The 26,431-nt window shown below is 35.6% G+C and overlaps 1 protein-coding gene across 13 annotated transcripts in view; it reads right to left on the bottom strand.

The window, feature by feature from the left end:
* ATP8A2 (ATPase phospholipid transporting 8A2) overlaps positions 1–26,431 on the bottom strand; it is a 667,830-nt gene that overhangs the window by 470,288 nt on the left and 171,111 nt on the right. For all 13 annotated transcript variants that reach the window (XM_074303628.1, XM_074303629.1, XM_074303631.1 and 10 more), the window contains 3 exons: positions 7,754–7,859; positions 4,304–4,386; positions 2,260–2,309 (listed from right to left, as the gene is read on the bottom strand). In XM_074303628.1, coding sequence (XP_074159729.1) covers positions 2,260–2,309; positions 4,304–4,386; positions 7,754–7,859 — 239 coding nt within the window. The remainder of the gene's footprint in view (positions 1–2,259; positions 2,310–4,303; positions 4,387–7,753; positions 7,860–26,431) is intronic.

The raw sequence follows: 26,431 nt of genomic DNA, 5'->3' as shown, positions 1-26,431 counted from the left end.
GTACTAGACAGATCAAAGCCAAGTATGCCCAAATATGTTTTATCTCCCTACTTTTGACACTTCCTCCTTTCTATGTTCTCCAATTTCACTGACTCAGAGCTGGAAGAGACCTTAGAGATTTTCTTTATAGTTAATCTTTCCCCTTTCTTTAAATGCTTGTCCATGTTGAGGAACTTAAAAGGCTTCTGAATGAATAATTTCCAGCATTTGCTGCTTCTCTCTTCTTGAATGCCTGTCCATAATGAGGATGGGATGGGGAGCCATGGCAGTTGTCATTCCTGAAAAGCTCTGTCAGTAAATTTTACCTTATGCTGAGTCAATCTCCCTCCTTTTACTCCTAGATTTAGACCCACAAAGAACAAGTCCTCCTTTAACATGACAACCCTTGGAATAGTTGAAGACAGTGATCAGCCATATTTCCTTAACTGCTTCTCAAAGGCAATGTATTTATGTTCCCATCATCCTACTCAGCTTTTAGAGGGCTCCAGGAGAGGTGGTGCTGCAGCATTGTTAGACAGACAGATCTGACTCCTTTGCCCCTTCTTTCTATTCAAGTTTCTTCACTTTGCACTGCTCTTTGTTCTACACACAGGCCGAGTTCAGTGGAGAAGCACAAGGACCACTAGCTAAGTAATTCTTCCAGAACATCCAATATTAGGTGGTAGAGCCCCATAATGGGAGAGAGACGAGGCAGAAGCTTTCAAGCTTCTCCTACCTTAGGACTGCTGCCATCTTCATCCTTTTCACCTCTCTTACTTTCTCAATTCCCTCTATCACTAGCATCATGAGCTGTTCAAGAGATCCTTTGTATACATGCTGAATGCTAAGAGGCAATGATTAAGACTAAAAGGTCATAAAGGCTTGATATGATTTTAAAATATCTTTTAAAAACTAATTTAGGCAGTTTACTTGAATAATGGTTTAGTAAACAGATCATTGTCATTATGCAACTTTTAGTGACTGATGATTGAATATATCATTGAGATGGGAATTCTGATGACAGAGAAGGTAAGCAGAATAGAATATGAGTGTTCTGCTACAAGCAATAGCAGATGTTAAGAAGAGAGAAAATTATACTAGATATTATATTTTCTTATGACAGTCTTGTCGTAACAAAAAAAATTTTCTAAGAGGAAGAACAAACATTCCCAGGCCTTGAAACATTTTAAAATGGATTTAAGGGAGAGTGCTTCAGAACATGTCCAAAGAAACCATCCTACAGTGACCCTACAGTGGGATGAACTGATGATCTCATGAGTCAATCTTTTCCATTTCCAATTTTTTAGCTCCCACATTAACAGTGCTCAGATGGTGCACAAAGAGGTATGACTTCACGAGACCTGGGGAAACTCCAATGAAAATAATACCATCATCGACATACCTTCAACTATTCAGACATGTCTGCTGTTGCCCTGATGGGAATTCTGCCCCAGCTGCTAGAGCACTGAGGCCTTTGAAATGGAAAAGGAGAATATGATATGGAGATGTATTGAGTTTCTTTAGAAAAAGACATTTAGGAAGGAAAACAAATGATTTCACTGTCCACTGCTAAAGGAAAAAATGTTCATACTTCAGGTTCTACTGGACTTCTGGACATTAGCCATCTTCATCACATTTACTAGGATGACAATGTGTATGACATTGTAAATAACTCCCAGCTCTAAAATCCTTAAGACACACACACACACACACACACACACACACACACACACACACTAACGTAGGGGTTCTTATCCAGTGTCTTATCCACAGACAGCCACAGGGTTTGTGTATAGATTTCTGAAAGTCCATAAATTTGGATAAGAAAAATAATGCATCTTTGCTTTCATCTTTCTCAAACTAAAATTCAAAGTTTGCTTAAGTTATTTTAAAATATCAATCTAAGAAGATCATGGGTTCATCAGATTATCAAAGATGTCAATGCCTCAAATAAACAAACAAACAAAAAAAGGGAAACAAAAAACCAAAAACAAAACTAATGTTCAGAACTCCTGCCTTAGAGCAGCAACATTTTTTTTCTTAGAGCCTAAAAGGTGCTTGGCCTGATTTTTATTCTACATAAAGCATTTAGGCATAATGATAGTGGGGGAGGGAGGAGGACTGGAAATATCTTGAGTAAAACAAAGATCTGTTAATAAAAGCAACAGTCAAATATTACCAAAAAAAACCCTCACATTCATATCATTATATGAAGGAGGCAGAATGCAATCCCTGTACTATTTATATTACAGATTTAAGTGTATGGAAAAGTTAACATACCTTGAAAACTCCAGGACATTAAGAATTTCAAATATTTCCTCCTGACCCAACTGCAAGGAAGAAAAAACAATCTACTTTTACCAATAATCAAAAATCAATTTCCCCCCATAATATCCAAATCTCCATACTGTCCTAAACCATAGGCATATTCCACCTTCATTTTCAAGAAATTATTATACAGAATTTGTGTTATGACAGCTCCCTCTTCTGTTCAAAAAGAGTTTTAATTTATCAGTTGAGCAGTCTTTCTAAAAAGAGTCATTAAACTCATTATATATTCCTGGCTAAAAGAGCATTTTAGGCTAAAGACAGCCAACTGAAAACTAGACAACTAAAAGTGCTGCTCAAAAATGAAAGAAAAGAAAAGGTTGTAGGTATGGTAGAGCATCTAACCAAGGGAACAGAAATGACACATCCAAATAGAAATAGAAATCAAGGGGCCATTACAATATATAAGGATAAACAAACAAATAAATCAGACTTTTGAGTAAGTGGGTAGGTAGAAGAAAGGTTTTCAGTTTTATATCATCTAAACTTTTCTACTTGATTTTAGTTACTACAAAAAATAAAAACATGTACATAGGGTGGCAGAAAACATTGGACAGTTTCAGGAACCCTAGATTTTACCTCTGACTTAAGAGATCAATTATCTGTGTGAGCTTTGGAAAGCCTTTTAAACTTTCAAAGACTGTTTTCTCATCTTTAAAATGAAGGGGTTGAATCTGATCATCTCTAAAGTGCTTTATTACAGCATCTTTAAACATTCTTTGAAGTTGAAATGCTTAAATGGATCAGGTTGCTGGATGCCTTTCTTTAGTTCTTTTAATACTGCATGAGTACCAAATGCACAGTCTTTCCAGTTTTCCACTGTTATCCTGACTATCATTATCCCACCTTAGCTCACTTCTCCTGTATGGTTATTCATTGAACTACTCATACCTATAAAGTCTGTCTCTCCTTTACTCTTTGGGAGACCTGCAACTTTATTCTCTAGAATTTTTTATATCCTATCTATATCTACATAGTCACATAAAACACTACAGAAGAATTTGATATTAAAGTGATTGATTTTTTTGTTTCAGGGAGACTCCCTGAATATTTTTTTAAAATGTAAGTTAGCTGTTTCTCTCATTTCATTTTGTGTCTAGTTTATTCTTCCTATCCATTGTCTATCAAAAGATGCAATGGGAAACTTTGACCTATTTAAGGTAAGGTCTTTAACTGATTTTGTTTGACTGTTTGAGGCCACACTCAATAGTGAGTAAGACTAAATTAAGAAATGAGATACAAAATGGCCTCTTTTATCTAGTTAAAAAAATAAAAACAAACAAAAACAAACTGGGAGGGGAAACCTTCAGGGTTTCTGGCTAAAACAGAAACAACTGCTATTTACATTCATTCTGAGTCAAGGGGGGCCCAAATAATGACCAAGTAGGGCTTGGCCTGCGACCTATTGTTGTCCAATTGATGATAGTGATTTGGATTTAAGTCATGATCCTTAAGGACTATAAGGCCCAGGTCTCCCACTGCTTCCAGGATGATCTCCAGTTGTCCTGGATCTGGATGGTTCTAGAGGAGAAAGTGAGGCTGATGACTGCCCAACTCTCCCTCACTTAAATCTAATTCACTTCTGTCTCTTCGCATCATCTCCCTGATGTCCAGTCCTCTTTGAGGATGGACAAACAACCTTCTCTGGGAGTGGTACAGAGACCGAACAGTGGGGCCACACAGCTTCTTCTCTCCTTTCCTTTTCTTCTGTCTACATATCATACCCTTACCTGCAGGTGCTCTGCCCAAAGGAATGTAAATTTTGATTGCTGAAACCCCATTAGATATCTGGTGTTTATGGACCAAATTTCTTTCTCAAAAACCATGCCTTAAAACCCAAATCATAGGGGTATATAGCAAAATTCAAGGAAGATTATTGCACCTTGCTCTACATCAATACTACGTCTGTTATTAGGGGAAACTTTCCTGAAAGCATAGTAAGAATTTAAGAGAGATTTGTTTGATACAATGCCAAGTTCACAAGCATCCTACTTACAGCTTCTATGATAACTGAGTTAGGAGTTCTTCCGGTAAAGACAAAGCCAAGTTTTTTTGCTCCTTTCACTAAAGCCCCTTCATCTGTTGATAAAAAATAATCCATATTAATAAGGGTTAAAGAGATAATATTTATCATTATGACGGAACTATATTGGCACATCTCAATAAGACACACTACTTTATAAGATAATTGGTCTTCTTCAGTAAGCATAATATGCAATAGAAATAAACTGCAACCTTTCCCAGTAAGATCAGGAGTGAAACAAGGTTGCCCACTATCACCATTACTATTCAATATTGTATTAGAAATGCTAGCCTCGGCAATAAGAGCCGAGAAAGAGATTCAAGGAATTAGAGTAGGAAATGAGGAAATCAAACTATCACTTTTTGCAGATGACATGATGGTATACTTAGAGAACCCCAAAGACTCTGCTAAAAAGCTATCAGAAATAATTCAGAATTTTAGCAAAGTGGCAGGATACAAAATAAATCCACATAAATCCTCAGCATTCTTATATATCACCAACAAAATGCAACAGCAAGAGATACAAAAAGAAATTCCATTCCAAACAAATGTTGAGAGTATAAAATATTTGGGAATCCATCTACCAAAGAAAAGTCAGGAATTATATGAGAAAAATTACAAAACACTTGCCACAAAAATAAAGTCAGATTTAAATAACTGGAAAGACATTCAGTGCTCTTGGATAGGCCAAGCTAATATAATAAAGATGACAATACTCCCCAAACTAATCTATTTATTTAGTGCTATACCAATCAGACTCCCAAGAAACTATTTCAATGACCTAGAAAAAATAACAACAAAATTCATATGGAAGAATAAAAGGTCGAGAATTGCAAGGGAACTAATGAAAAAAAAGTCAGAGGAAGGTGGTCTAAGTGTACCTGATCTAAAGCTATATTATATAGCAGCAGTCACCAAAACCTTTTGGTATTGGCTAAGAAATAGACTGGTAGATCAGTGGAACAGATTAGATACAAAGGACAAAAAAGGGTACATCTATAGCAATCTAGTCTTTGATAAACCCAAAGATACCAACATTAGGGATAAAAATTCATTATTCGGAAAAAAACTGTTGGGAAAACTGGAAATTAGTATGGCAGAAATTAGATATGGATCCACACTTAACACCATATACCAAGATAAGATCAAAATGGGTCCATGATTTAGGCATAAAGAATGAGATCATAAATAGATTAGAGGAACAGAGGATAGTCTACCTCTCAGACCTGTGAAGGAGGAAGGAATTTATGACCAGAGGAGAACTAGAGATCATTATTGATCACAAAATAGAAGATTTTGATTACATCAAACTAAAAAGTTTCTGTACAAACAATAGTAATACAAACAAGATTAGAAGGGAAGTAACAAATTGGGAAAATATTTTTAAAAACAAAGGTTCTGACAAAGGTCTCATTTCCAAAATATATAGAGAACTGACCCTAATTTATAAGAAACCGAACCATTCTCCAATTGATAAATGGTCAAGGGATATGAACAGACAATTCTCAGAGGAAGAAATTGAAACTATATCCACTCACATGAAAGAGTGTTCCAAATCACTACTGATCAGAGAAATGCAAATTAAGACAACTCTGAGATACCACTACACACCTGTCAGATTGGCTAAGATGACAGGAACAAATAATGATGAATGTTGGAGGGGATGTGGGGAAACTGGGACACTAATACATTGCTGGTGGAGTTGTGAAAGAATCCAGCCATTCTGGAGAGCAATTTGGAATTATGCCCAAAAAGTTATCAAACTGTGCATACCCTTTGACCCAGCAGTGCTACTACTGGGCTTATATCCCAAAGAAATACTAAAGAGCGGAAAGAGACATATATGTGCCAAAATGTTTGTGGCAGCTCTTTTTGTTGTAGCTAGAAACTGGAAGATGAATGGATGTCCATCAGTTGGAGAATGGTTGGGTAAATTGTGGTATATGAAGGTTATGGAATATTATTGCTCTGTAAGAAATGACCAGCAGGAGGAATACAGAGAGGCTTGGAGAGACTTAAATCAACTGATGCTGAGTGAAATGAGCAGAACCAGAAGATCTCTGTACACTTCAACAACAACACTGTATGAGGATGTATTCTGATGGAAGTGGAAATCTTCAACATAAAGAAAAGCCAACTCACTTCCAGCTGATCAATGATGGACAGAGGTAGCTACACCCAGAGAAGGAACACTGGGAAGTGAATGTAAATTGTTAGCACTAATATCTGTCTGCCCAGGTTGCATGTACCTTCGGAATCTAATATTTATTGTGCAACAAGAAAATGATATTCACACACATATATTGTAACTGGGTTATATTGTAACATATGTAAAATGTATGGGATTGCCTGTCATCGGGGGGAGGGAATAGAGGGAGGGGGGCATAATTTGGAAAAATGAATACAATGGATAATATTATAAAAATATATATATATAATAAAAATTATTAATTAAAAAAAAGATAATTGGTCTTATTTGATCAGTGGAAAACAAATGAGTAACTATAAAGAATCTAAAGACTTTTTCAACCATTGGATAACATTCTGTATAATGTAAACAGTAATATGTTAAACAGTTCTTCTAGGAGTTGAAAATCAGTGATTTTGTGACCTGACACATTTCTCATATTCCTATTAATCATTCAGTGAAGTGGACACAAAGGTTTAAATCATATTACTGTTTTGATTATTTGACTTGTCTGGAAAACAAAGGCTCAGGGGAACATAATAACTGTCTTCCTATATTTGAGGAAAAGACTGTAATATGGAAATGGGCATATGCTTATTCACTTTGACCTCAGAGTCAACAAAGTTAACAAAGGAAAAAGACATGGGAGCTGCCCCAGGAGGACATGACTGGTCAAAGTTGGGGGGGAGAGGATATTCAAATAAAGTCCAGTTATCAGGTATGATATAGAAGGGATCTTTTTTCAGGTTATATATTGCTTGAAATCTCTCACAAAGGCACTGTACCAGGAAAAACCAAGGCAATAAGAGATGATTTTCTCTATAACTAATAATAGGAAGAAGGACTCTCACACTTAAAATCTACTAGCAAAACCAGAAATAGTATCATTCTCTCCCATTGTGGTTCACTTTTTCCCTCACAGGACATGAGGACTTAACAACTACTGCTGGGAAGCCAGGATGAAGAGAGAACTTTTTGGGTATTCTGAGGGTCATGTTTCTGCAGCTAAGGTGTTGTAAAGCTGGGAATTAGGCAATGCCATCATTCTATAGCACTGACACCTTTCCCACACAACTGCCTTTAAAATATAGCAAATGTTTCTGGCCCTAAGGAAATTTTTTTTTCAGATACAGCCTACACCACACACTCAATCAACAGACAGCCAGGAGCCTCAAAGGCAGAATAATCATGTGGTCTAAAAAGTAAAGGCAGACTATCAAGTGGAACATACTCACCTGGAGAAGAGGCCTGGTAGTTGATAGTATCTCCGGCTTTCTCTGGAATAACAGTATGACAAACAGCCAGCAACGTGAGGAATTCCTGTATACATCCAGCAGTGGGCTACAAAGTATTTTATGTATTAGTCAAATCACCAGATTATCATTACTTTCAGGTTTTAAATATGTGGATGGCCTTCTACTGGGGTCAGGCTCCATCTCTGACCACAATCCCTCTGCCCCACCCGTTCTGGTTGCCTCCTTTCTCGGTTCCTGATCTTACGGGTACTTCACCTTGCTCTGGGATACCACAAGCACCAGCTCACTCCCAGCATCCTCTGACTTCTAGCACCAGATATAAGCCCTCCTCCCAGGCCCAGGCCCTCTTACTTTTCCAGCTCCTATTTCCTATTTCCCCCCAGGCCCACCTATGTGCCTTTGAATAGGCTATTCCTCAGGTCTGGATGGCTCCCTGCTTCCTTCAGAGTCCAGCTTCTGTAACAGACCCTTCAGGTTCTCCCCTCCTCTTTTCCCCAAACCTCTAGTGACATCCTCTTTGGAGATGATGTTTCATTTACACTGAGTGCACCTTGAAAGTACATGGTTATTTACATGACGTCTTCTCCATTAGAACATGACTCCCTTGGGGACAGAGACCATATTTTTGCCCTTCTTTGTATTCCCAGGGCTTAACAAGGTACCTAACCACCATAGTAATATTCAGGGAAAGGAAGAAAGAAGGAAGCAAATAAAACTTATAAATGTAATAAAAGTGGATAATTCTTTTTTTTTTATTCATTTTTCCAAATTATCCCCTCCCTCCCTCCACTCCCTCCCCCCGATGGCAGGTAATCCCATACATTTTACATGTGTCACAATATAACCTAGATACAATATATGTGTGTAAATACCATTTTCTTGTTGCACATTAAGTATTAGATTCCAAAGGTATAAGTAACCTGGGTAGATAGACAGTAGTGCTAACAATTTACATTCACTTCCCAGTGTTCCTTCTCTGGGTATAGTTATTTCTGTCCATCATTGATCAACTGGAAGTGAGTTGGATGTTCTTTATGTTGAAGATTTAAAAGTGGATAATTCTTTTAAAACCTATGATGAGAACTCACCAGCAACATCATGACAAAAGAGCAGACTGGCATAATGGAGAGAACTCTGGATTTGGGCTCAAAACCTGGATCTGAATTCTATTAACCATTTACTATCAGTGTGATCCCAGAACAATTATTTAAACTCTCAGCATTTCCATTTTGTCTTTAAGGGTTAAACTAAGGTTCTTTTGAGCTCTAACATGTTTTGCTTAGTGAACACATTTGTATCAAAACCCAACATTTTGACAAACATTAATAACTCTTGCTCAAATTCTCCTTATCCCTTCTTCCTTACAAAGTGCATAACTATGTCAGGCAGGAGTTGATTAATTGTATTTCTGGTCAAAAATTAAATTCTACTTTTCCAAATCATAATTTCACCACATATGCCCATTTCTAGTTATGATTTCACTTAAGTAAGAGGTTCTATGTAAGAAATTCAAAGAGAGCATCTGGGTTAGGAATATTTTTATTTATATAAAATTAAATAGTTCCTACTATATGCCAGAAACTGTGCTAAGGGGTTCTTTTTTAAACAAATATTATCTCATCTGATCCATACAACAACCCTGGAAGGCAAGTGCTATTATTATTATTATTATTAGTCCCACTTTTACAATCGAGGAAACTGAAGCAAACAGTGGTAAAGTCATTTGCTCAGTATCCTATACCTAGTAAATAGCTGAAGCCATAACTGAACTTAGGCCTCCCTGACTTCAGGCCCAGCGCTCTATCCACTGAATCACCAACAAGTAAAGTTGTAATAACATATAGGAGATTATAAGATACTTACAAATCTATAAAAGCTATCATATATACAGGTAAGCAAACCCATCTCCTCAATTCTAAATATTCCTAAGTTATGAACCAGCTACAAATACCTATGAAGCTGCCCCAAGGGTGTGATTGTTCTTCTTGTTCTCACCTTTACCTTCAAATAAAAATCTGGAACAATTATTTTAATATATGTTGCACATCAAAAATACACTGTTGTTAGAGAATTGAGGAGAGATTCAGCAAATTTGAAAGGAAAGCCATAGTGAAGGAAACCAGAATCTATAAAAATCTATTTTGGCTGGCAAAAGTGTTGGGACAATTAGATTTTTGCCAGGATGTTGCCTCCACCTTCCATATTTTTCCTTCCTGCTTTAGATGCTGATAGGAAAACTATTTGATTTACACACACACACACACACACACACACACACACACACACACACACACACGGTACATGAGATTCACATTTCAGCATCTGCTCCTGGAAGACAGGAGTTAGATTCTGATATCATCTTGCCACTTGTACAGTGGCCTTCAAACTGGGGAAATACAACCATTCTTGGGTAGCTACTTAAGTCTCCTACATTTCATACTCTCTCTTCAACCTTTCAAAGGGAGATCAAGAGAGACTTCAGCTGAATTTGTTGCTGTTCTTTTCAGTTTGATAGATTACTTGACAGTTATTCAACTACAGATCACAAAACACCAGACCTTGCTTATCACTGCTATTCTCTCTCCAAGCTGTCATATGTCTGTTTTTATTCTTTTAACACAAAACATCCACTCCCTTAATGAACACAAAGGGAGAAGATGATAAATGGTCAATGTCTGGGGAAAAAAATTAGGCTGCTTTACATTAAAGTTGTATGGATAAAGAATGGGAGGAGGGAGGCTTGGCCAAAGCATACACAGGGGTCTAATCAATCAACAAGGATTAATTTAACATCTACTATATTTCAGGCTCTAGGGATATAAAGACAAAACTTAAATAGTCCTTGCCCTCAGAAAACTTCATTTTATTGGAGTAGACAACACATTCATAAATAATTCAGAAAGGCAACAAACTGTTTTGTTTTTTTTTTAAGCATTCACTAAGAGACTTCACTAAACTAAGCTATACATAAAGCACATACGATATAATTCTTGGTAAAAAGTTGATCAGAGTATGACCCCTAGCATCTGGGAGAGGAGTCAGGACAGCTTCACAGGAAGGTGTAGCTTAAGCAGAGTGCTGCAGGAAATGTTGAGTTCTAGGAAGTAAAAGGTACATACACTGCATTCCAGGCGTGGATGAAAACCAGGAGCAAAGCTCAGTGACAGGAGACCATGTGCTACATGTGGAGATCATCGTGGTTGGCTCTCAGAGTAGAAAACTCTAATCCACAGCAAAGCTGAAGAGGTAGGCAGAAGGAAGCCGGGCTAACCAATGACTGGGAAGTCAATGACAAGGCTGCAGAGTTCACAGAATAATGGGTCTAAAATCTGATTTCAGACTGTTAGTAATTTTTATCTGCTTCAGTCTGCTCAACTCTAAAGGGGGAATAATAACATCCCTGATTTCTTAAAAGAATCAAGCGAGATGATATTTGTAAAGTATTTAGTACAGCAACTGGCATACAGTGGGGATGTAATAAACACTTGTTTCCTTTCTTCCTCTTCCCTTCCTCTCAAACAAAGCCAATAGGACTAAGAAGCAGGGCACAGTGAGAAGGCGTGCTTACTTCTGGATCATATGTGAGTAAAAGTAAAAAATAGAAGACAACCAGTCCTAGGAAACACTGTAATGGGAAACTGAGAAATATTAAAATAAGTGCATTCCTAAAAACAGGTAAGCTGGTCACGTCACAAGAACAAAGGACAACCCATGGGCAGCATGACTCAAGCAATGTTGTCAAGGTACCCAGAGCAAAACTCTTGGCATGGTAGAGAAACTGTCTAAGTGACTTATGGAATTATGTGGATAAATGTCACAAAGAACTGAAATTCATGAGTGAACTATGTGAACTCTGACATATCAATGAGATCACAAATCTATTCAAGTATCAAAAAAGGAATGTCCTTGAATTTATAGATAATGTAGGTAAAATAGCTTTACTGGATTGTTATTTAGGAACAAAAGGGATTTCAGTGATCAACTACTTTCTATATACAAGGGGAAACAAGCTACTCAAGGTCACCAAGGAAGCTATCAATAACGCCAATATTTGAACCCAGAGCAATAATATCATAGATATAGAAATAGAAAAGACCTTGGAGATCTAATGTTTAATCAACATTTTAGAAATGAAGGAACTGAGATTCGGGGAACAAAAGCACATTTCCCAATATTACCAAGTAGCAAATGGTAGATCCAGGACTCACGCCCATTTCCTTTAATGCCAAATCTCATGTTTTTCTCACAAAATCAGAGGATTTTAACTTTTGATTGTACTTTGGGTTAAGATGACCTTTTCCCCCTCCTCTTTCTATCAATTTCCCAAGAGGAACACTGGTCCCTTAGCAATTTAAAATTGAACAATACTACTGTTAAAAAAAAAAGTACCCTTTGAAAATTACACAGGGATACCAGATTACATACATGTAAACATATTAACCTTCCCATTTAATAAATGTCCAAAAAATTCACTCAGAAGAATTGAAAAAATTGTCTAAATTTAAGCCATAGCAATTCAAAAAGGTCAAAACCTATTTAATTCTAGGTGGGCACAATGCAGAGTCTTACATGGCTTCTTTGGAGTCTGAAAATCTTTTAGCAGATAGACATTTCCTGCTTAATAACTAAGAATCCTTTGGGAAGATGTGAGTTTTCATCTGCTATGTGAGCCTGTTTACCCAATGAGTCATTTTCAATTTATTTAATAGCTTCCATAATGACCAGAGAAATGAAAGTGTCTGGAGTTTTCTTGTAAAGTCAAATGATTTCTATAAAACAGGCTTTGACAAATAATATAAGGGTGAAAATGTAGTGTGAATACATGATCTTTTCAGAAAGTTCCTGGCTTGACAGTTCTCCAGGGACCACAACAGAAACAATAACTTTACAAATACAAATTCTGCTCTTTGTTTCATCTACATATAGAAAGTCACTGCTTAGGAATGTTATCAAAGGACAAGGGAGCTATTTTCCATGGACACTTTCTACAGAGTGACTGAAAGCCAAACACGGCCTTGGCCAGCAGTCCACATTTAAAAGTTTAAATATAAGCCTAAAGAGACCCATGATGATGACACTTTAGCAGATGAAGCAGACACTTCAGCAGATGGGAAATATTTCATTAGGAGGGAATAGCTTTTCTTAGTTTAAATATTTTAAATTTTGTCCATGATTAGGTAGTCCTTTACCCTAAAATAATTTCTACTAATACCTTAATGGAATTAAAGTTTTCTAATTTACAGAATCTGACCACTGCAAGGTCTTTTGCTTGGGATTCTTGCTCATGTCTTTTCATGAATCTTCCATTGAGAATTTACGACGCTTCAAGAGGATAGCCAATAGAGAAATAAAAGAGAGTCCTTGCCCTCAAGGGCCTTATGATCAATTCTTTAAAATCATTTGATACTGACATTAAAGACATGGGCTTCTGAGGAATCAAGTAATTTGGTATGATTGAATACAATGAACAATTTTCCAAATGTAATTCAGTCTACTTTCTTCTAAATTTTAGGGTCTTTCTCAATTATAGAGCCCAAGGACCCTAAAAAAAGAACACCACGGAATATTGTGGCTAAGCTGCAGAATTACCACACAAAGGAGAAAATCCTGCAAGCAGCTAGAAAAAAACAATTTAAATACCAAGGTGCCACAATAAGGGTCACCCAAGATCTGGCTGCCTCCACATTAAAAGATAGAAGGGCCTGGAACCTGATATTCCGAAAGGCAAAAGATCAAGGACTGCAACCAAGAATGAACTACCCAGCTAAGTTTAGCATCTTTTTCCATGGAAGAAGATGGTCATTCAATGAAACAGAGGAATTCTATATGTTTCTAAGAAAAAAACCAGACTTAAACAAAAAATTTGATCTACATCCACAAGACTGAAGAGAAACAGAAAAAGGTACACAGAACCCTTGAGAACTGTAACTCTGTTGTGGGTATATAAAAAATACTCAAGGATAATTTGATTTTACTGATATAAAAGAAAAAAAGGGGGGTGTAGTAAAGGGAAGGAGGTCGGTTCAGAAAAAGGGGAAGGAGTGATAAAAAGAGGGAAACTACATCCCAGGAAGAGACATAGAAAATACACCATATCTGAGGGAACTTAGTGAGGGGGAGAATCATTGTGTGAATCTTACTCTCATCAGAAGAGGCTCAAAGAGTAAATAATTAACATATTTGTTTTTCAGAGAATTTTCTCTCACCTCATTAAAAGGGGGGAGAGGAAAAGGGGAAAGGAAAAGGAGAATAAGTGAAGGGACTTGGAGGGAGGGGGGAGGGATCCTAAAAAAAAAAAAAAAAAAAAAAAAAGAGGGAGGGTTGCGCGTCACAAGGGGGGTCTGTAAATTAAATATCGGGGAGGGGGATCAGGGGGGTCAAGGGAAAAAAGTATAATCTGGGGATAATACGATGGCAGGAAATACAGAATTAGTAATTTTAACTGTAAATGTAAATGGGATGAACGATCCCATCAAACGGAGACGGATAGCAGATTAGATCAAAAAGCAGAACCCTACAATATGTTGCCTACAGGAAACACACTTAAAGCAGGGAGATACATACAGAGTAAAGGTAAAAGGTTGGAACAGAGCCTATTATGCTTCAGGTAAAGCCAAAAAAGCAGGGGTAGCTATCCTTATCTCAGATCAAGCAAAAGCAGAAGTAGATCTCGTTAAAAAAGATAAGGAAGGAAACTATATCCTGCTGAAAGGTAGCATAAATAATGAAGCCATATCAATACTAAACATATATGCACCAAGTGGTATAGCATCTAACTTTCTAAAGGAAAAGTTAAGAGAACTGCAAGAAGAAATAGACAGTAAAACTATAATAGTGGGAGATCTCAACCTTGCACTCTCAGATTTAGACAAATCAAACCACAAAACAAACAAGAAAGAAATTAAAAAAGTAAATAGAACATTAGAAAAACTAGGTATGATAGACCTTTGGAGAAAACTGAATGGCAATAGGAAGGAATATACTTTCTTCTCAGCAGTTCATGGATCCTATACAAAAATTGACCATATATTAGGACATAAAGATCTCAAAATTAAATGTAGGAAGGCAGAAATAATAAATGCCTTCTTCTCAGATCACAATGCAATAAAAGCTACATTCAGTAAAAAGTTAGGGGTAAATAGACCAAAAAGTAATTGGAAACTGAATAATCTCATCTTAAAGAATGACTGGGTGAAAGAGCAAATTATAGAAACAATTAACAATTTCACCCAAGATAATGATAATGATGAGACATCATATCAAAATCTTTGGGATGCAGCTAAAGCAGTAATAAGGGGAAATTTTATATCTTTAGAGGCTTATTTGAAGAAAATTGAGAAAGAGAAGATTAACGAATTGGGCTTACAACTTAAAAGGCTAGAAAAAGACCAAATTATAAACCCCCAACCAAAAATTAAACTCGAAATACAAAAATTAAAAGGAGAAATCAATAAAATTGAAAGTAAAAAAACTATTGAATTAATAAATAAAACCAAGAGTTGGTTTTATGAAAAAGCCAATAAAATAGATAAACCTTTGGTAAATTTGATCAAAAAAAAGAAAGAGGAAAATCAAATTGATAGTCTTACAAATGAAAAGGGGGATCTTTCCACCAATGAAGAGGAAATTAGAGAAATAATAAGGAGTTACTTTGCCCAACTTTATGCCAATAAATTTGATAACTTAAGTGAAATGGATGACTTTCTCCAAAAATATAGGCTCCCTAGATTAACAGAGGAGGAGATAAATTGCTTAAATAGTCCCATTTCAGAAAAAGAAATAGAACAAGCTATTAATCAACTCCCCAGAAAAAAATCCCCAGGGCCAGATGGATTCACATGTGAATTCTACCAAACATTTAAAGAACAATTAGCCCCAATGTTATATAAATTATTTGAAAAAATAGGGGATGAAGGAGTCCTACCAAACTCCTTTTATGACACAGACATGGTACTGATACCTAAACCTGGTAGATCGAAAACTGAGAAAGAAAATTATAGACCAATCTCCTTAATGAATATTGATGCTAAAATCTTAAATAAGATATTAGCAAAAAGACTTCAGAAAATCATCTCCAAGATAATACACTATGATCAAGTAGGATTTATTCCAGGAATGCAGGGCTGGTTTAATATTAGGAAAACTATTAATATAATTGACCATATTAATAATCAAATTAATAAGAACCATATGATCATCTCAATAGATGCAGAAAAAGCATTTGACAAAATCCAACATCCATTCCTACTAAAAACTCTTGAGAGTATAGGAATAAATGGATTATTCCTTAGAATAATCAGGAGTATATATTTAAGACCGTCAGTAAGCATAATATGCAATAGAAATAAACTGCAACCTTTCCCAGTAAGATCAGGAGTGAAACAAGGTTGCCCACTATCACCATTACTATTCAATATAGTACTAGAAACGCTAGCCTCGGCAATAAGAGCCGAGAAAGAGATTCAAGGAATTAGAGTAGGAAATGAGGAAATTAAACTATCACTTTTTGCAGATGACATGATGGTATACTTAGAGAACCCCAAAGACTCTGCTAAAAAGCTACTAGAAATAATTCAAAATTTCAGCAAAGTGGCAGGATACAAAATAAATCCACATAAATCCTCGGCATTTTTATATATCAGTAACAAAATGCAACAGCAAGAGATACAAAGAGAAATTCCATTCCAAACAAATGTTGAGAGTATAAAATATTTGGGAATCCATCTACCAAAGAAAAGTCAGGAATTATATGAGAAAAATTACAAAACACTTGCCACAAAAATAAAATCAGATTTAAATAATTGGAAAGACATTCAGTGCTCTTGGATAGGCCGAGCGAATATAATAAAGATGACAATACTCCCCAAACTAATCTATTTATTTAGTGCTATACCAATCAGACTCCCAAGAAACTATTTTAATGACCTAGAAAAAATAACAACAAAATTCATATGGAAGAATAAAAGGTCAAGAATTGCAAGGGAACTAATGGAAAAAAACTCAGAGGAAGGTGGTCTAAGTGTACCTGATCTAAAGCTATATTATATAGCAGCAGTCACCAAAACCATTTGGTATTGGCTACGAAATAGACCGGTAGATCAGTGGAACAGATTAGATACAAAGGACAAAAAAGGGTACATCTATAGCAATCTAATCTTTGACAAACCCAAAGATTCCAACATTAGGGATAAAAATTCATTATTCGGAAAAAACTGTTGGGAAAACTGGAAATTAGTATGGCAGAAATTAGATATGGATCCACACTTAACACCATATACCAAGATAAGATCAAAATGGGTCCATGATTTAGGCATAAAGAGGGAGATAATAAATAGATTAGAGGAACAGAGGATAATCTACCTCTCAGACTTGTGGAGGAGGAAGGAATTTATGACCAGAGGAGAACTAGAGATCATTATTGATCACAAAATAGAAGATTTTGATTACATCAAACTAAAAAGTTTCTGTACAAATAATACTAATGCAAACAAGATTAGAAGGGAAGTAACAAATTGGGAAAATATTTTTAAAAACAAAGGTTCTGACAAAGGTCTCATTTCCAAAATATATAGAGAACTGACCATGGTTTATAAGAAACCGAACCATTCTCCAATTGATAAATGGTCAAAGGATATGAACAGACAATTCTCAGAGGAAGAAATTGAAACTATATCCACTCACATGAAAGAGTGTTCCAAATCACTACTGATCAGAGAAATGCAAATTAAGACCACTCTGAGATACCACTACACACCTGTCAGATTGGCTAAGATGACAGGAACAAATAATGACAAATGTTGGAGGGGATGTGGGGAAATTGGGACACTAATACATTGCTGGTGGAGTTGTGAAAGAATCCAGCCATTCTGGAGAGCAATCTGGAATTATGCCCAAAAAGTTATCAAACTGTGCATACCCTTTGACCCAGCAGCGCTACTACTGGGCTTATATCCCAAAGAAATACTAAAGAGCGGAAAGAGACATATATGTGCCAAAATGTTTGTGGCAGCTCTTTTTGTTGTGGCTAGAAACTGGAGGATGAATGGATGTCCATCAGTTGGAGAATGGTTGGGTAAATTATGGTATATGAAGGTTATGGAATATTGTTGCTCGGTAAGAAATGACCAGCAGGAGGAATATAGAGAGGCCTGGAGAGACTTAAATCAACTGATGCTGAGTGAAATGAGCAGAACCAGAAGATCACTGTACACTTCAACAACAACACTGTATGAGGATGTATTCTGATGGAAGTGGAAATCTTCAACATAAAGAAGATCCAACTCACTTCCAGTTGATCAATGATGGACAGAGGTAGCTACACCCAGAGAAGAAACACTGGGAGGGGAATGAAAATTGTTAGCACTAATATCTGTCTGCCCAGGTTGCATGTACCTTCGGATTCTAATGTTTATTGTGCAACAAGAAAATGATATTCGCACACATGTATTGTACCTAGACTATATTGTAACACATGTAAAATGTATGGTATTGCCTGTCGTCGGGGGGAGGGAATAGAGGGAGGGGGGGTAATTTGGAAAAATGAATACAAGGGATAATATTATAAAATATATATATATATATATATATATATAATAAAAAAAAATTATAGAGCCCAAGATTGTGTATAGGTATGTTAATGCTTATAAAATTTTTGGGGGGGTGGGATCTTTGAACCTGAATTCTGATTGTATTGGTACATGAAACTTTCCTTGAAAATATCCCTTCTACCAAAACAAATCAGAGCCAACTTTACAATTTAGCCTCTTAGTGAGTTGCCTAAGGCAATGACACATTGAAATTACTGGGTAATGGTGTTTCTCATTTATCTTGATGTTCAAATGTGAATTTTTAAACCCCAGGTATCAAACCTATGGGCCAAAGTGACCAACACCCCTAAATATAGCCAGAATCAGATTAAAATATAATTAGGAAATATTTAAAACAAAATAAAAATACAACAAAATAAAGATAATGTTAATAGATAATTTTGTAAGTCAATATGCACCTGCAGGGATCCTTATATACAACTTAGTTCCCCTCTTTTCTACTTGAGTTTAACACCACTTACTTAGACCAATCTCTTTTGCATAGATTTCTCTAAGGATGCTTTGTAGTGTTCACAATGTAATAAATTAGTACAATTTCATCTACAGATACAAATAAAACGAACTTTACCATAAACAGACCTTTTTGGAAAGGCTTTGTATATCTTTGACACAGGTGAACAGACATCTTTGACACTTCATTTTAAAAAAAAATCAGACACCAGAGGATCTTATCTTCTCTACATACCTCATCCAGTTGTGTGACAATTAAGACTGTGATCAACTGTTGGAAACAGTGAGAACCTGCCCTGTTTCTGTCTCATGCCTGAGTACCTCATGCCTGCCATTTTCTTGAGAAGACACTGCATGCTAGCCATCTTTCAGCAATGTTGGGTGCTCTCCCTCTCTTGATCCCAGACACAGCAGCCTAAGCAACACACAATTTTTTTTCGCAGTTCATTCCAAGAGTGCTTCATTGCTGAACTCTCTATTTCTTAAGGAGGTGCCAGCTGGTTTTATTATGGCCTTCCCTGCCACAAATCCTGCTCTTATACTTGGGAGACATCAGGGCACAAACTCACATCTCAAGAGCACCTTGTCTCAAAGTGCCTCAACTTGTTCCTTTTCACTAAAGACTTATTTTTTTAAAGCTTCCTCATTATGGTAACTATTCTATGTTGGTTAAAGTGATTTAAAAAATAATTACAAGAGTCAACATCTTTACTTTTGCTCCTGCTCTATCTTCAAAGTTGGTAGCTTACTGAATCAGGCTGAGTTTCAATTCCCTTGAACACAGGGCAAAATTCTTTATCTTAACTTCATTTATCCCTGCCCCTAAGGATCAAAAACTGATTTCATTTACACCTATGGTTTTAAAAACTCTATGCAAAAGTTTCAGGAAACAAAATAAATCCACATAAATCCTCAGCATTTTTATACATCATTAACAAAATCCAACAGTAAGAAATACAAAGAGAAATTCCATTCAAAATAACTCTCTACAGCATAAAATATTTGGGAATATATCTACCAAAGGAAAGTCAGGAATTATATGAGCAAAATTACAAAACACTTTCCACACAAGTAAAGTCAGATTTAAATATTTGGAAAAATATTAAGTGATCTTGGATAGGCGAAGTGAATATAATAAAGATGACAATACTCCCTAAACTAATCTATTTATTTAGTGCAATACCAATCAGACTCCCAATAAACTATTTTAATGACCTAAAAAATAACAACAAAATTCATATGGAAGAACAAAAGGTCGAGAATTTCAAAGGAATTAATGAAAAAAAAATCAAATGAAGGTGGGCTGGCTGTACCTGATCTAGAGCTATATTATAAAGCAGCAGTCACCAAAACCATTTGGTATTGGCTAAGAAATAGACTAGTTAATCAGTGGAATAGGTTAGGTTCACAGGATAAAAAAGGGTACAACTATAGCAATCTAGTATTTAACAAACCCAGAGATCCTAACTTTTGGAATAAGAATTCACTATTTGACAAAAACTGCTGGGAAAACTGGAAATTAGTATGGCAGAAACTAGGCATGGACCCACACTTAATACCATATACCAAGATAAGATCAAAATGGGTCCATGATTTAGGCATAAAGAATGAGATCATAAATAAATTAGAAGGACATAGGATAGTCTACCTCTCAGACTTGTGGAGGAGGAAGGAATTTGTGTCCAAAGGAGAACTAGAGATCATTATTGATCACAAAATAGAAAATTTTGATTACATCAAACTAAAAAGCTTTTGTACAAACAAAACTAATGCAAACAAGATTAGAAGGGAAGCAACAATTTGGGAAAACATTTTTACAGGTAAAGGTTCTGATAAAGGCCTCATCTCCAAAATATATAGAGAACTGACTCTAATTTATGAGAAATCAAGCTATTCTCCAACTGATAAATGGTCAAAGGATATGAACAGACAATTCCCAGATGATGAAATTGAAATTATATCCACTCATATGAAAGAGTGTTCCAAATCACTATTGATCAGAGAAATGCAAATTAAGACAACTCTGAGATACCACTACACACCTGTCAGATTGGCTAAGATGACAGGAACAAATAATGATGAATGTTGGAGGGGATGTGGGAAAACTGGGACACTGATGCATTGTTGGTGGAATTGTGAAAGAATCAGGTCATTTTGGAGAGCAATTTGGAACTACGCCCAAAAAGTTATCAAATCTGGATACCCTTTGATCCAGCAGTGCTACTACTGGGCTTATATACCAAGGAAATACTAAAGAAGGGAAAGGGACCTGTATGTGCCAAAATGTTTGTGGTAGCTCTTTTTGTAGTGGCTAGAAACTGGAAAATGAATCAATGCTCATCAATTGGAGAATGGTTGGGTAAATTATGGTATATGAATGTTATGGAATATTATTGCTCTGTAAGAAATGACCAGCAGGAGGAATACAGAGAGGCTTGGAGAGACTTACATCAACTGATGCTGAGTGAAATGAGCAGAACCAGGAGATCATTATACACTTCAACAACAATACTGTATGAGGATGTATTCTGATGGAAGTGGATATCTTTGACAAAGAGAAGAGCTAATTTAGTTCCAACTGATCAATGATGGACAGAATCAGCTACACTCAGAGAAGGAACACTGGGAAATGAGTGTAAGCTGTTTCCATTTTTGTTTTTCTTCCCAGGTTATTTTTACCTTCTGAATCCAATTCTCCCTGTGCAATAAGAGAACCGTTCAGTTCTACACACATATAATATATTCTATCTAGGATATACTATAACATATTTAACATGTATAACACTGCCTGCCATCTAGGGGAGAGGGTGGAGAGAAGGAAGGGAAAAGTTGGAACAGAAGTGAGTGCAAGCAATAATGTTGTAAAAAATTGCCCAAGCATATGTTCTGTCAATAAAAAGTTATAATAAAAAAAAACCTAAACCAAACTAACAAAAAAAAAAAACCTTTATGCAAAAATAAAGACTCTAGGTTATAAATGGTAGAAAAAATACTAAATGGAAAGTCTGAAAATATGCTCCTCTTTTCCCCCATTTCTAGCCTAGATTTTGTACTAATTTGATGAACTGCTTGACTCTTCTGGGCCTCAGTCCACAATATCTGAACCTGTAAATTGGGCTAGGGATATATGCTATCTTAAGTCTTTCCCAGCTCTAAACATTTCTTGATTATAAATAAATGTGACATTCTAGACTCAATGAATGAGCATCAATGAGTATTATTTATACCACATAAAAATAAGTGCAGAAATTGCCTTTTTTTTCTTTTTTCCCCTAGGCTATACAAGCTAAACAGAAGCAAATTCCAGTACATACTTTGGAAGTGAAATTATATTCTCCCTTCTTACTATTCTGGGAAAGGGAGAGGAAAAGGAAAAAAATGTATTTTCTTAGAATGCCCAGGAAGAGCACCCAAGGGAAACATCTAAATTGTCTTGAGAAAGATTTCATTGATACAATGACATTAGATATTAGGTATTTTAATTTTTAAGGAATTTTAAAAATATATTAGGTCTTAGCACAGTACATTCATATCAGGATATAAAAATTTCAGAGATAAAACTCCTGTCTTGAGTACATAGCTATAACCCAAGGAATTTCTCCTTTGATAGGCTCCTATTATGATCCTCTTCAGAATCTCATTACTCTTTGATAAGAAATACTATCATAAAATCATATCAACACAGAGAACTAAAAGCACCTTACAGGTCATTGACTCCAACTCCCTCATTTTATGGATAAGGAAACAGATTCAGAGAGATCACACAGATAATAAACAGAAGGCACATGGTTCTAACTAAGATTCTTTGACTATGAATCTAGTCTTTACACTGTAAAGTGAAAAGATGTGAATTTTTAAAATGAACTATAAAATGTTTCTCTCTTGTATTATATATATATATATATATATATATATATATATATATATATATATAAAAGAAAACCACTTAATTAACTCATGCAATCCTAGACTGATTTGTAGAATCAGAGATTACATTTGAGAATATTGGTGATATTTTTCCCTTATCATCTAGTCATCTTACCAAAAATGAAATGAAAGGCCAAAAGAACAAAGTCACTTATCATTCACAGAGAGAAGGAAGCAGAACCGTTATTTTTTTTGTTTTTTTTCTCTCTTTTTGTTAGACATGTTAATTCCAATACGTATAAACATATTTATACAGTTCTCTTGCTGCACAAGAAAAATAAGTTCAAAAAAAAAAGAAAGTAAATGAGTAAGAAAACAAAATGCAAGTGAACAACAACAAAAAGAGTGAAAATACTATGTTGTGATCCACCTTCAGTTTCCACAGTCCTCTCTCTGGTTGTAGATGGCTCTCTTCATCACAAGATCATTGGACCTGGTCTGAATCATCTCATTGTTGATGAAAGTCACTCATAACCAATAATTGAAAACAAACTCTCTGACTTGCCATGTATTACTCTTTCTATTGGACCAAGCTGTCTCTCAGGTCTTCCATGGAAGTAGTACTCCTACTCTCAACCTCTCTTGTTCTCAGGCTATCATCCCTATACTGGCAAGATACTCCATCTCTCAACTTCAAATCTTTCTAAAAATTGTTTAATTTAATTATTTCCAAATTACATGTAAAATATATTTTAAACAATCATTTTAAAAAAATTTGAGTTCCAAATTCTAGCTCTCCCTATAGTCTTCCTTCCTCCTTGAAAAGAGAACCATTTGATTTCACTTATACATGTGAGGTCATGTAAAACCTATTTCCACGATGGCCATGTTGCAAAAGAAAATAAAAACAGAAAATAAAGAATTGTTTAAAAGTATGCTTCAATTCAATTCAGAGCTTATCAGTTCTCTCTCTGGGGAGTGGATACCACTTTTTTTTTCATCAAGAGGTCTTTGGAATTGTCTTAGAATCATTGTCTTTATCAGAGTAGCTGAATCTTTCATAACTGATCATTCTTAGTATATTGCTGTCACTGTGTAGACTTTCCCCTTTTGTTTGATCTATCTGGAATTCAAACTTATATAAGTATTGCTGAATCACAAGGTGTATATGATTTTATAGCCCTTTGAGCATAGTTCCAAATTATTCTCAAGAATAGTTAGACAAGTTCCTAACTCCATCAACTGGGCATTATTATCCCAATTGTTCTACATCCTCTCTACCATTTGTCATTTCCCTTTTCTATCATGTTAATAGGTGATATTTCAGAGTTGCTTTAATTTTCATTTCTCTAATCAGTAGTGATTTAGAGCATATTTTCTCTTTTTAAGCAGTTGATTTCTTTTTATTAATATATGCCCAATTACATATCTATATATCTTTTATGACATAAAGGCACATGTCATACATGCACATATATACTCTAGAGTTATTCTCATAGAGAGTATTTATTTATTCTTTTAAATGCCAATGTATTTTATTTTTTCCAATTTTGAGTTGCAAATTTTTTCTCCCTTTCTCCCTTCTCCTTAAGACAGCAATCTAATACAGATTATATATATATATATATATATACATATATATATGTAGATTATATATATAAACATTTCCATATTATTTATTTTGTGAAAGAAAAATCAAAACGAGAAAACTATGAAAAAAGCAAACAACAAAATAAGTGAAAATAATATGTTTCAATCTACTTTTAATCCCCATAGTTCTCTCTCTCGATGCAGATGGCATTTTCTATCTCAAGTTTATGGGAATTGTCTTGGATCACTGCATTACTGAAAAGAGCTAAATATATCATTGTTGATCATTTAATTACATAATTACTGTGTACAATGCTCTCTTAATTCTGCTAACTTCACTCAGCATCAGTTCATATAAGTCTTTTCAGGCTTTTCTGAATTCAGCTTAATAGAGTGTATCTTCATGTGATGATGCATAGCTTTGATTTCTTCTTGTAAAAACTGCCTGTTCATACTCTTTGAGCATTCACCAATTAAGGAATGGCTTATTTTTATAAATTTGGCTCAGTTCCCTATATATTCAAGAAATGAGGCCTTTATCAGAAAAACAGGGGAAGGGGGAAAATTTCTTTATAGTTTCTGCTTTCTTTCTAATCTTAGCTGTATTGACTAAGATTATCCATTTTTTAATTCTATACTGCACTTGTGTGTTCATTTTCTCTGTGTGTGTGTTTCTGTCTGTCTGTCTCTCTGTTTCTATCTCTATGTCTCTAACTCTGTCTCTGTCTATCTGTCTGTCTCTCTGTCTCTCTGTGTGTGTCTGTCTCTCTGTCTCTCTGTAATAAGTTATTTCATTTTCCAAAGATCTGACACTATTCCATTCTCCCATAATTTGCTTATGGTATCATCTTCTAAGTCTAAATCACATTCCTATTTTGCCCTTATTCTCTCTGCAATATTTAATAGTGTTGATCTATTCTCTTTTTTCTCCTGGATATTCTTCCCTAAATTTTCCAAAGAGGACTTTTTCTGGTTCTCCTTTATGTCTCACCACTCCTCCTCATGCTCCTTAGTAGGTTCATAATCCATATTTTTCCAATTGAAAAAAGTAAATTGGTTCTGTACATGTAAAGTCCGGACTAGCTCTCTAGAGGATCTCTGGATGAGCCTTGGTCTTAGGTGGAGGAGTGATGAAGGCAGGAGAGCCACCAGGAGTATCTCTATTTCTGTCTCCATCTTCTGTGTCTGCTCTGTGTCTATGTCTGAGTCTCTCCTCTCTGTGTTCAAGTTTGAGATCTCCAAGTCTCCAGTCCTCTCAGTCCTTAAATACCATCAATACCACACTAAGTATATGCCAACTAGAGTGATTACATCATTACATCACATTAAGTATGTGTCTACTAGAGTGATTACATCATTATATCATACTGAGGATGTGTGAATTAGAGAACCATTATCTCATCAAATCACACAGAGTTAAGTGCCATGCTATAAGTACCCTTACTTCAAGTGGAACACAGGCCCTGACTTCTCAGGAAGGAAGGTGAAAAATTCCAAAGGGAAATGGGGAGCCAAACCAGATATTTTTAGCAGGTTTCCTCTGGGCTAAAGGGTCTTATACCTCTCTCAGAATTCCCTCACTATCTGTGGCCCTCTACATGTACATTTTTTTGATCCTATGTAAAATTACTTAATTTCATCCAGTAACTAAGTTGTGGTTCTTTGTCTTGGAATTTAGTTTAGAAATTCAACTGACCTGTAATGATTAAAGTTTAGAAATCCAATTCTGCTAACCACTGATATATTCTTGTCTCAAGGAAATCTGCTATCCCTGAAAGGTAAGGGTGGACACACCAGAGAATCTGGTCTGTTATTTTTACACCATAGTAAGTATCCTTCAAGAGTGTTTGATTTGCTAACCTAAGAAGTTTGGCCTAGTAGCCCCAACTTTTCAGGTGGACTCAAACAATAAACTTTCTTAGTCATCGGAGGGAAGGAGAGAGTGGTTGCTAGCCCCTTATTCCCAATTTTTAAAGTATTACACTGTTTCCCATGTCTCAGCTATTGCAATTCATAATTCTTCACCTTGTGATGTGCCAACCTTATAACCAATTGTATTATTTCCTCACCTATGCCATTCTGAGCTTTATTTTATGCTTATAAAAGAGATCTGTGCCTTAGAGCCTTTGCCTAAACTGATACA

This window comes from Sminthopsis crassicaudata, chromosome 3, assembly GCF_048593235.1.
Source record: "Sminthopsis crassicaudata isolate SCR6 chromosome 3, ASM4859323v1, whole genome shotgun sequence".
NCBI lineage: Eukaryota > Metazoa > Chordata > Mammalia > Dasyuromorphia > Dasyuridae > Sminthopsis > Sminthopsis crassicaudata.
This window is presented reverse-complemented; position numbering and strand designations above follow the sequence as displayed.